The sequence below is a fragment of the Panthera tigris genome, chromosome B2 (genome assembly GCF_018350195.1).
Source record: "Panthera tigris isolate Pti1 chromosome B2, P.tigris_Pti1_mat1.1, whole genome shotgun sequence".
NCBI classification, from domain to species: Eukaryota; Metazoa; Chordata; class Mammalia; order Carnivora; family Felidae; genus Panthera; species Panthera tigris.
Genome location: NC_056664.1, coordinates 111953275 through 111965405, shown reverse-complemented (window position 1 = coordinate 111965405; position 12131 = coordinate 111953275). Strand labels below are relative to the sequence as shown.

The window sequence follows — 12131 nt, the reverse complement described above, 5'->3', positions numbered from 1 at the left end:
TCTTACAGACCTCAGGAATTCTGATCATATTCTTTCAGACCTAGACCCTGCCCAGATGTGGGATGGGCAGTGAGATCCCTGCCCATCTAAAATGCCTTGACTGAATGACTACAAAGCAAAGTCTATTATATGTAACTCTGCACACTGATTGCGTATGCATATCAATTTAAGGAGACGGTACAGAACCGTAATTAAAAATCCCAATGCATAAAGTCAAACTTCCGGATTTCAAATCCAGGCTCCAATATATCCAAGCTGTGGGAGTTGGAGAGAAAGTTGAGTAACTATTCTGTCATTCAGTATCCTCATTTGTAAAACGAAAATAACATCACCTTCATCATGACTTTGCTTTATTTATTAAATAGCATAATGTTTTTAGTGTATAACATGGCAACTGACATTAAAAAAAACACTAAAATATTATTGTTATTGTCATCCTCACTGTGAATTAGTTCTAATGGGCAGTCTAGTATTCAAAAAATCCCATTGGGGTGGAAATATGTAATTTCATCAGTTCTCAGTGCATTACCCAAGGGGATGACTCTCCTTTGCTACCCTCCCTGGAAAGATGTCTCATGTCGATTTCATCTCTGTCTTCCGCTGGCATATGTTGACCAGCACATACTGTGGGGACAGTGTGTACAAAGCTCATCCGGAGTCAGACAGACCTGGAGTTAAGTTCCTCCTTCCACACCTAATTTTTCTGATCTTTAGTTTCTGTCTATAAGGTGACTTAAAAGTAATGGTGTCTATCTCATAGTGTTATTGTTAAGAATTCAAGAAGATAACGCATGCAAAGTACTTAGCATATGCTACTAAAAGCAACAGCAAACATTTATATAGTATTTATCATGGGCCAGGAACTGTTTTAAGTATTTTGCAAGTATTAACTCCTTAAATCGTCAATACAATTCTACAATATAGGTACTATTATTATTCTTTATGTATGGGAACTTTATGTATGGGAACATCAAGGCCCAAAGAGACCAAATAATTTGTTCAGGGTCATATTAATGGTAAGTGACAATGACAGAATTAAAATTCAGGCACTTTGATTCTTAAATCAAGGAATCTTAACCACTATTCCCTGTTGCCTCTCAGTAGTAAGTGCTGGTCGAGTATTTGCTATTACTAAAGCAATCTATAAATACTTGTTGAAATATTTATTTAATAAATCAATATTTTCCAAAGCACTTATTTATTATTTACTGTATCTCACTAAGTACCAGATCTTGTCACAGGCCACAGAAATGGACGCTCTTGCTTTTGAGCTTTTTGAAGCAACTTCTCAGATTCTGCCTACCCAAAAAATTAAGAAAACGAGGTATAGTAGGGCAGACAATTCAAAACAATATCTAATACCATAATATCTATCATTTGTATGATTAAATTTTATAAGAATTTTAATTAAAATAAGTATAAGATTTGCTGCAAATGACTGACTTTAATAATGAATACAACACTACCTATTTTAAAACTTTTAGGGGCTCCTGGGTAGCTCAATTGGTTGAACGTCTGACTTCAGCTCAGGTCATGATCTCATAGTTCGTGGGTTCTAGCCCAGTGTCAGGCTCTGTGCTGACAACTCAGAGCCTGGAGTCTGCTTCAGCTTCTGTGTCTCCCTCTCTCTCTGACCCTCCCGTGCTCGCACTCTGTCTCTCAACAATGAATACATGTTAAAAAAAAATTAAAACTTTTATTTAGAGGGAAAATAAAACTATAGGAGGTAGCTTTGAAGGCAGTAAGAACACTCAATATTTTTAAAAATCATAAATCAAAATATATAACACCTACCTCCCATGTTAGAGGTTTATATTTTCTGAAATATATAAAACAATTTTTTTCCTTGAGTAATCTGATCCCTACAATATAAAAGACTTAACCTGTTGCTATTTGGCATGGAGATGAGGGATTATTTTATTCTTTTCTAACAAAATAACATACTTTGTTTACAAAGCAAGACTTTGTTTTCCATGCAGTATTAAGAAAGAGGATATAATTGTATTCCTTTTTTTACAGCTTCATTCCTTGCTTCATTTTCTGTTCTTATCCTTTTTTCTTTCATCTCTTGCTAATTTACATAATCTTGCTGTGTTTTTTATACATGTATAAACTGCAAGAGGAGTATAAATAAATGTCCTGTGAGCCAAGTATAATGATAATGTAAGTTATATATGACATTTTCGCTTTAATGGAATTAGAAAACAGGTAAAATTAGTCTGACGTTTATAACTTTATGTCATTCACAGATTTCTGAGAATCCTACTGAGTCGACTGTCTGAATATAAAAAATAGTTACTGTAGTAGGCTGAATAATGACCCCCCAAAGTGTCAGGTCCTGATCCTGGGCACCTGTAAATGTTACTTTATATGGGAAAGGAGTCTTTGCAGATGTGGCTACCTAAGGATCCTGGGGTGTGGACAGTATCCTGGACTATGCAGGTGAGCTCTAAATGAAATCACAAGCATTCCCATAAAAGACAGAGGGAGATCCGACAACAGGAGAGAAGGCGATGTGACCCCCCAAGGCAGATTGCAGTGATGTGGCCAAAGAATGCCAGCAGCCACCAGAAGCTGGAAGAGGCAAGTAATCAATTTTTAGAGGCTCCAGGGGAGTAAAGCCCTGCTGACATTTTAATTGTGGTCCAGTGAGAGTGATTTTGGACTTTCAGCCTTCAGAACGGGGAGATTTGCTACAGCAGTCATCAGAAGCGAATACAGTCATCTACCTAAATATATACAAATGTTAAGTGGAAAGAAAATTCTCTTTTTAACCTTACAGACACTAGGAAAGACAAAAACAAAGTTACTTCTTAGATTAATGAAATATTGAACTGTAGTTTAAAAAGATCAGGAATTTTTATTTCAAAGGACTGCCATATGTTTCACAAAAACGTTACATTCCTAACCAAAGCCTGTCTCTAATATGTCAATGTTCTTAATGCAAAATTCTCTAGTACCAGGAAAGTAACTGGGGTGTTGGCCTCCTTGGGGCTTATCATTTCGCACTGCTCTCCAGTTTCTTCTCACTGAATCACTCTGTGCATAATCCCACCTCTATGTTTCAGGTTCTGTCAATTTCTCACAATGGCTTCTTGTTTTCCTGGAAGTAATCTATTGTTTCACAAAGTCAAAGAACATATTTGCAGAATTTCACCTATGTAAAAGTTTCCAGAACGTGCCGCTGCATTTATTAAGTTGTGTGTACAAATGCTGATAGCACCTGGTGGTCTCCTGGAAAGCACAAGGGAAGATCTCACCGGCAGGGTCTACTTACTCTCACTGAGTTTTGCTCCTTTCTAGATCAAGAGGCAAAAAGATAAGCCATCCCCACTCTAGATAATTCTAAAACAAACTGTGCTGATGAGAAACTTGCACTTAGGAAGCCATAGGAGTCTCTTAAAATCTGAGAGGCAATTCATTTGGCTAGAAACGTGTGTCAAGTGGAAAGAAGATTTTCCCATTAACATAAACTGTAAACATTTTGTGAAAAGTATCCTTAAAGAACTTAATACGTGGGCTGCTTAAATGACCTGAACGGGAAGGACTAGGGAAATGAGGACTTAAGAGGCAAATGTCATCCATCTGGTTGTACAAGTATGAAGTTAGAGTCATCCTGGATGCCACCATCCTACATATCCATTCCAAGTCACTTGCTTTTTTTTTTTTTTTTCTTCCTGAGCATTTCTTAAATCTGTTCACTTTTCTTCTCCTAGCTGACAGTCACCCTACTTCCAAATCTCCCCAGGGCAACTTCCCCTGCCCTTTAACTTGGGCTTCCTACCCACCCCTGAGGGGAAGGAAAGAGTGGCAAAGAGGGTAGGGGAGAGAGACAAATGGGGACTTCAGTTTTATTTTTCCTCTACAAGCAGCAGGCTTGGAGTGGGAATGGGGCACTCACTGCACACACTGCTGCTCGCAGCCTGCTTGATGCTACGAGGAATCTACAGGCCCTGTTGGTCTCCTCTCTGGAGAACGGGAATGAGAACTACCTCATGGGACTGTGGCAAGGAAGTGAGTCAGCAACTGTAAAGCACAAAGAAAAGAAACAGGGACACAATAAGAGATCTCTCCTATTTTGATGATCACCTACTAGGCCTAAAGACTTTCAGGCTCTCGGTTGGCGCTCTGTGGCCCTCTTTTATATCATCAACATGGCAGCAATTTTATATTTCATTTATCAAATAATTATCAAAACAGTGTCGGTCACTTCCTCTACTATTAATTTCATGAAGCAAAAATCAAGTGTGTGTTTGCTCCCCAAGCACAGTACTTGGCAAAGGAAAGCACTGGAATATTTCAGCAAATCTCACAGGTAAAGCAAACCAATGACACCAGGGCTTCCAACCTGTAGATTAGCTAGCTTTCAGAATTCAGATGAATGTTTCCTACCTGCTGTAGTTTTTCTCCAAATCCCAGTGAATAACAGAATTACATGGGAAGCTTTCAAATACACCCATACCCAGGCCCCAAAGATTCCAATTTGACAGAGTTGGACTCGGCCAGAATTTAAGACTGCTAATAATTCTAATGTGCAAGGCCCGCTGGAAAGCTCCAGTGTTGTTCCCACCTGCTTCACTTCAGGAGCAAGGCCTCCAACCCAACCGCAGCTTTTGAATTTGACAAACAACTCCCACCCTTGGTTGAATTCTCCTGTCCAATTTAGATAATGGGGGGAAAAATACTGGAAGCAGCAGCTTTATGGGCAGGCTCTTGGCCGATGGAACAAACCAGGATGGTTCGTACTGTTCAGACAATTGTAATGCTGGCAGCAAATCTGTTGGGTGGCTCCAGGCCCCTGCACCCACCAAGTGGCTCTCTTCCAGAACGCTTCTGCCCATACTAGGGCAAGCGCTTAGGGTCCTGAACCTTTCCTTCTCCTTACCCCCACCCCTTTTTTTAATGAGCAGCACAGACTTTCCTGCAGTGTGGAAGAAAGGTAGCAATGATTGTTTTCAAAGCTCTTGAAGAGACCTAAACTCTGCATCCCATCCCTTCTTGGCGTCGTTCCCAATTAGACTCCACAGTCAGTGTCCATCCTGCCCGCCTCGAGCTCCAAGTCCGCCCACCTCTGCTCCTTTGCTCTTTTCTCCAGGAACTCCCATTCCCGCGCAGTTCCAAACGGGCTCTCTACCCCTGGTCCGAGTGTGACCCCAAGGCACCAGGCTGCCCTAGGTGACGCAGCCCCCGGCTCCTCTCAGCGGGTGACCCCGGTGGCAGGGAGAGCGACCGCCAGACCGCGGCCAGGCACCCCGCGCGCCCAGGGAGGCAGAAGTCGCTCCCCGACCCGGGCAACTCGGACACGCGGATCTATCGGATCGAGATCAGCGGGCGGGGTAACGCTCTCCTGCCTCACAAGGCAAGTCCCCGCGCGGCAAGCTCCTGGCGCAGCCGGGAGACCCGGGTCTCAGAGGAGCCACCACCCCGGCGCGCGCCCCTCAGCCCGAAGTTGGGGCAGGACGCAAGCCCACCGCTCCAAGCGAGAGGAGGCGCGCTCCCTCCCTGCTCCCCCGAGGGCTACGGGAACGCCTCTCGGATTCCGGACCCAGCACAACAGGTCCTTCGGGCACCCGCGAGAATTGGGGGAGTGGGGGGCGACTGGCTAGGAAAAATAAATCGATCACTCTGTGGGCGCATTTTCAGCGGAGGGACCTCTCCATTTAGCATCTCTTTCACTGGCCCCAGCCTCACAGTAAATCCAGAGTTTGGGGAGCAGGAATGATCCCGCAGGCGCGGGTAGGAGCGGAGTCGCGGACCTGTGCAGATGGCACCCAACCGATCTGTCCGAGAGCAAAGTTACCTGGTACCGTGAAAGCGCCTTTCTGCGCGCCAGGACCCGACCCTCAGGGCGATGGGCGACCACTCACCTTGTGCCTGCGCCTCCATGGTGGCCGACCTCGGACTGCGCACCGCGACGCTCCCGGTGCTTCCAGACACGCAGACAGCGGTGACCGAGCCCGGGACGCAGCTGGCCCCGCCGCCCGCGCCTTCCCCTTGCGCGCCCGTAGCGAGCGCTGCGTGGAAGGGGTGGGGGCCCGGGGGCCGCCCGCACTGCCGCTCTGGTTAGCTCCGCCGCGTCCGGTCCACCTGGCCGGGACCACGAGGAGAAGGAGCCCACCGCTGGGCGCCACCTGCCGGCCGCTCTGCGCATCGCGCCGACGGCGCCCACTCCTGGCTCAGGGCGCGTGCTCGGGCCCTACAAATAAATGCCTGACCCAGCGGGAGTGGGTCCTGGAGCCCCTTGTCCCAGGGCCAATCCCCAGGGAGAGGGGAGGGAGGGTGGATTTACAATACTGAACCATAGCTCCTGGTGGAAATAGGGAGTTTGGATCCTGTGACGCTCTGCACTCAACATTTTTGGCAAACGATCAATATATAACCTTGTTTTATGTGTGTTTCTGTTAAAGATACCTTATTTATGTATTGTTGACTCATTAATTTTGAGCTCAGGGCCATCATCACTATAACTGATATCTGAGTGAAATTTATTAAGCTTATTTAACTAAACAACACCTCATGGGGGCCATTTTAAATAGCGAAATCACCTCCCCACACACACCGAAAGCACAAAAATGGTGTATTTGTAGTCTGTGAAAGGGCACTTGTTCACAGTCTGAGAGCTGAAACAAGGTAGAGCTTAGCCTTGTTTGACCTCAACTGGAAAGGTATGCACGCTTGCTGGGCCCAAGTTTTTGGGGGCTCTGCCCATGTCTGGAATGACCATGAAAGCCTTGCATTGATTTTCGTGTCACAAATTTTAGTAACAAGGCAAACTCACAGATATAGAGTCTGCAAATAATATGCATCGACTGTGTACATATTCTGTAATTTGAAACCTATAGACCATTCCTGTAGGTTGATGAAGCAGTCACATTTTCAGAGAAAAGACTAGAAACTGACAGTTTTGTTCCAAGCTTGGCCTGGCAATGTGACTAGAAAGCACAGCAGGGAAGAAATAGCAGCTCATGGTTCACCTTTTCAGGTCTTTAGCCCTTACAAATCTCTTTCGCTTTACATCCACACAATCTCCGACTGTAAAATGAAAGAGTGTTTATTTACATCTGGTCTTGAATGGTTTGCCATTATTTTTTTTTTTCAGTTTTTTTTTTTTCCTTAAAATAGATGTTAAAGTCTGTCAGAGTCAAGTATGTGTCCTATATCAACATCCGCCCCCCCCCCCCATTTCCCACCAAAAAGCCTTGTACAAATTCATAGCTCAAAAAAGATTTATTGAATAAGCAGCTAACCAGTAGGCTCCGTTTTATCCACACTCAAGTTACTGTCAAAGTATAAACTAACAAACATTAATGAGGTCTTACATTTTTGCTTGAAAAAAGGTACACTCATGATTTCATGACACATGTATAAGCCTAATTAGTGTTTTTTGTTATGTTAAAATGTCCCTGGATCATAATCATCAATATAAAAATTACTCTACAGAACACCAAGCACAGGGCTTTTACATAGCTTTTGGTGATTGCTACCATGGATGCACAAAGTAATGATTAAATGAATTTACTCAGCATCCCTGATTAAATCACTTTTAGAGTCTATTCAGTTGTTCTGGTCCTCTTTACCCTGGAAATTAAACACCAGGTTAGGGTTGACTTCTAGCTGTTGAAAGGAACTAAAAATAGTTAATGACTTTCCAGCTTGAGTCATCTAACCTTCAGCTAAGTTGTGACTCATTTTTCTGATTTATAAAATTTTAAGCTACTCCCCCCATAATGTCTTTTTTTCATTGTTTATAATAATAAAATATTGATATTCATTCAGAAATATTTGTTGAACATATTCTCTGTGTCAGGGACTGTGCTAGATAGAGGCTAAGGATACAAGTAAAGGACATGATCCTTCTTACCCAGGGAGTTCATGGTCTGGTGAGAAGGAAAGATAAACAGGTACTTTTTAAAGCAATGTAGTGTGGTAAGTGCTGTGCCAGAGGTAGTGTGATAAGTGTTGAGCATGAAAGCAAAGAGGAAGCTCTCTTAACAGTCCCCTGAGGTGATAAAGGAAGGTTTCTGTGAGGATATTGGCCTCAGCTGAGTCTTGAAGGATGAAAGAATTAACGGGGTATGCTGTGTTAGACCCTAAATAATGTTTTAGCCAAGGGAAACTTTCATTTTTCTTTCTTTTTCCTGGTCACTTATGATGGTGAATTTCCTTAATTTCCTTAAAGCTTAGTAAAACAGCCACCTAGACCCTCTTATTCTTCATCTCTCCTGGCTATTCCACATGGAATACAACGGGTGGGTGTTTGATTAAATGGATGGAATCCTAGTTTGTTCCTCCAGAATTGATCTTTCTGCTGAGGCAGTGGAAATCTTAAATGTCCAAAGGGAAGCTGTATTCAACAGTCCTTGTCTAAACCAGTTCCAGATCACTTGTTATGTAAGGTACTGAGCGTGCCCTTGGGCAGTGGAAGAAGAAGGAGTAACAAAAGACAGATAAAGTATGTCACTCTTGTTCCTGAACCTTACTAATACATTGAAGAACATGGGCTTTGGGGCTCCTCTCCATCTTTACACTGAAAATTACTGGCTATTACAAGTTTCTTAGCCTCTCTGTGCCTGGGCTTCTGCATTTTGTGGCAGGATGCTATATGAGGTTTAATTGATATCTTCTTTCCCTCCTACCCTAGTGGCCACCTGTGTTTCTAGAGCATGGCTCCCAGCCTTCTTATGCATCAGCGCCACACAAGGGGCTCCTAAACATTTCTGATACCTGGGCCTTGCTTGCTCCCCAGATATTCTGATGGTACTTATTTTTTTTCAAAACTTTCTCGATAATATCAATATACTTCCAAGATTAAGAATGAGTGTTTTAGAAAATGTCCACAGCAAAGATGAAAGGTACTAAATTCTTAGTTTTTAAATTAAAAAAAATTGCCACCCAGTTCAACAGAAAATGGTAAAAGAAATGTGAGCGGACAGAGCAAGGACTTTTTTTTTTTCTTTCCCTGATTCCAGGGGGATTGGGGAGGGAAGAGAAGTTTGATGGATGTGGGTATGTCTGTATGGGTCTGTCTTACCTTTCCCTTCCCTACCCTCATCAGCATACAAGACTGCCCTTGACAGTCCCATGGGGAACTCGATGCCCAGATAGTTTTGAGAAATGTTAGGGACCGAGTGGGTGTGACTTTGAATTTCCCACCCTTTCAGGTGGTGTAGGAAATCATCTAGGAGTTCCCTTGAGTCCTATGTGGGGTGCGGACCTTAGGGGAGAGAGAACCAGCTAGTGAGCCATCATTTCCAGGAGGCTGGAGATAGAGAGACTTCACAAAGGAAGGAAGTGGTGCAGCAAAGTCCCTTAGGAAATTAGGAGGACTGCTCTAAGGAAGAGTAGGGGCCTAGGTATGAGCTCTCCCTACCAGAGGACTGCTAACATCACCCACATCATGCTGCCAAGCAGAGGAGAGGCAATGGAGAGAGTTTGGCGAGGTATTGCTCACAGAGGGGACCAGGACTGCCTTCTCCCCATCTGCACAAACTCCCCAGTCTGCAGGAGGACTGGAATGTGGCTCTTATACAAGTCCACTAGACAGAGAGTTGGCTATGGAAGCCATTGGAGATTAGTGGGCTGTGGTCTTGCCAGGACCACTGAAGTAGAAAGCCAAGAAGTGAAATCAGAGGAGTGCAGCCTGAGGCCATCAGCTAGGGGCCACCAGGGCCTAGGGGAGTCTGAATGTCTGTTAGCCTCATCCAGTTAAGTATGGAGTCATTTGGTTTTATCTTGTCCTTCTCAATCCCCACCCCACACTCCACAATGAGGAGCTAGTACCTGAAGGAGAGGAGGGCAAATAAATCAGACTAGCTTTTTCTCTGCAACTCTTTCTGTCTCTGTCTCTGTCTCTGTCTCTCTCTCTCTCACACACACACACACACAAAGAGAGAGAGAGAGGGAGAGAGAAAGAGAGAGAGAGAGGAGAGAGAAGGAGAGATAGGTTTTCCAAGCAGTGCTAAGAGAAGGGGGAAGAGGTTTACTTTGAGACTGAGAAGAAGGCTAAATAATATACCAACTTAAGACTGTTCAACCAACCACAACTAACTGAGCTTAATGAATCAGAACCACTGCTTGTAAAGGGGTCATTTCTAATCTAGTTGAGGGAAAAGTAATTAGAGAAGTACAGGGGCAGCTGGGTGGCTCAGTCGGTTAAGCATCCGATTTTGGCTCAGGTCATGATCTCGTGGTCTATGAGTTCAAGCCTCATGTTGGGCTCTGTGCTGACAGCTCAGAGCCTGAGACTGCTTCGGATTCTGTGTCTCCCTCTTTCTGCCCTTACCCGGCTCACACTGTCTCTCAAAAATGAATAAATGCTAAATAAATTTTTTTTAATTAAAAAAAAAGAAAAGTACAAAATTTCATGGGGAGCCTGGGTGACTCAGTAGGTTGAACGTCTAACTTCAGCTCAGGTCATGATCTCACAGTTCATGGGTGGTTCATGGGTTTGAGATGTGAATCAGGCTTTACAATGACAGAGTGGAGCCTGCTTGAGATTCTCTGTCTCCTTCTCTCTCTGCTCCTCCCCAAGTCTGTCTGTCTGTCTGTCTCTCTCTCTCTCTCTCTCAAAAATAAACATTAAAAAAAAGTACAAATATTTCATGTTTATCCCTCAAAAACCTGATACCCCTCAATAAATTGGTTATACTATATAAAAGTCTTCACAAAAAACCTATTGGACACATTTTGCTTTTCCTAAGTTCCTTCAAAATTTCTAGACATAGTCCCAGGATCCATAAAATATTCATGGATGTTCAGAGGACTTAGAAGATAAAGCTACTTCTGTTTTACTATAAAGGGACATATTATTTAGTTGTACCCTCCACTTCCTACACATATGAATACTAAAGGTTACTCCTTTAGGCTTTAAAACCTTGAAATATATAATCATTTTTAAACAGCAATCTCTAAAATACATTAAAAATGTATTAGTTTTTTAAGGTCTTAATGCAGGGCTTCTCAACTTCGGCCCTGTTGACATGTTTTACTTGGTAATGCCTTGTTGTGTCGTAGGATGTACAGGAGAACCCTTGCCCTTTCCACACTGGATGTCAGTGGCAACTTGTCAGTGGTGACCATCAAAACCATCTCCAGACAATGCCAAGTTTCTCCGGAGGGCAAAGTCACCTCCAGATGAGAACCATGGTTTTAACTATCTCTTGGAGATGCAGTCATTATGAATAAAAATTATCACCCTGTGTAATAGAGCGAGCCCACAGTATCAGTATGCCCTCTGAGTTTCACCAGGGATGAGATTTTTGCCCATCATTTCTACATAAAAATGTCTTTACATAGAAATGTCTTGTCTTTTTCCATTGTCCTTCGATGTCATCCATCAGTCATTCTTAATATGCTGTGTAAACAGATGCAGTGTCCAAGGAAAGACTAAGAGGGGTCTTAGCTTATTCCTAAAGAGAAAGGGCAAGAGGAAGAAAAGGCAGAATGAATGATGTGGCTCTTGCTCTGTAACTCTGCATAAGGAAAGTACTGGAAGTTTTTTCTGTTTTTGAGGTGAAACCAATCCATACCAGTTCTGCCCAAGGAAACGCTCGACCTTAGAGTGACAGTGTTCTTAGCCCAAACTCTTTTCCTGAGAGAAAACAGAGAGGATTGGGAAGACATTGCTTATATGGGCCTTCAGGTTGGAATGAGACAATCAGACACAAGGAATCAGAGATGGTGGAAAAAAGCCTAGGCCTGCACCAGTCATTTCATGGTTAGCATTTGGTTTCCTTAGGTTCCAAAACCTACAGTTTGCAAGATTGGCTTTTTCAGGCTGCTTGCGTTTCTTTTGTTTATCTTTTGGTATTTTTTTTCTGTTTAGTGTTTATTATGTTTCCTCTCAAAAATGCTCAACTTTTTCAGTAGCACTAAGGAAAGAAAAAAAAGGAATGTGTTGTCAGTAGGGCTAGACGAGTACAGGTCATGGCAGGGGTGATGGAAACAAGAGAACTCCAAGAGAGAGGCACAAAGGGAGAGAAAGAAAGGACAAAGTCCTCTACCACGAAGTCAATTCCCTCACTACTCGGTTTTCTCATTCTTTGGAGGAATTTTGACCATTTAGTCAATGGTTCAATTTCTTTACAGCTTCTTGCTGAATAGAGAGCTCTTGTGATTAGCGTCTGTGTTTC

At 43.3% G+C, this 12131-nt stretch overlaps 1 protein-coding gene across 1 annotated transcript in view; it reads right to left on the bottom strand.

Annotated features, from left to right (window-relative positions):
• The window catches only part of TPD52L1 (TPD52 like 1), a 100480-nt gene extending 94434 nt beyond the window's left edge, over nucleotides 1-6046 (bottom strand). Inside the window, exon 1 of the mRNA XM_042985348.1 lies at nucleotides 5868-6046. Within this exon, the coding sequence (XP_042841282.1) occupies nucleotides 5868-5886 (19 nt within the window). The 5' untranslated portion in view covers nucleotides 5887-6046. The remainder of the gene's footprint in view (nucleotides 1-5867) is intronic.
• Nucleotides 6047-12131: the final 6085 nt, after the last annotated feature.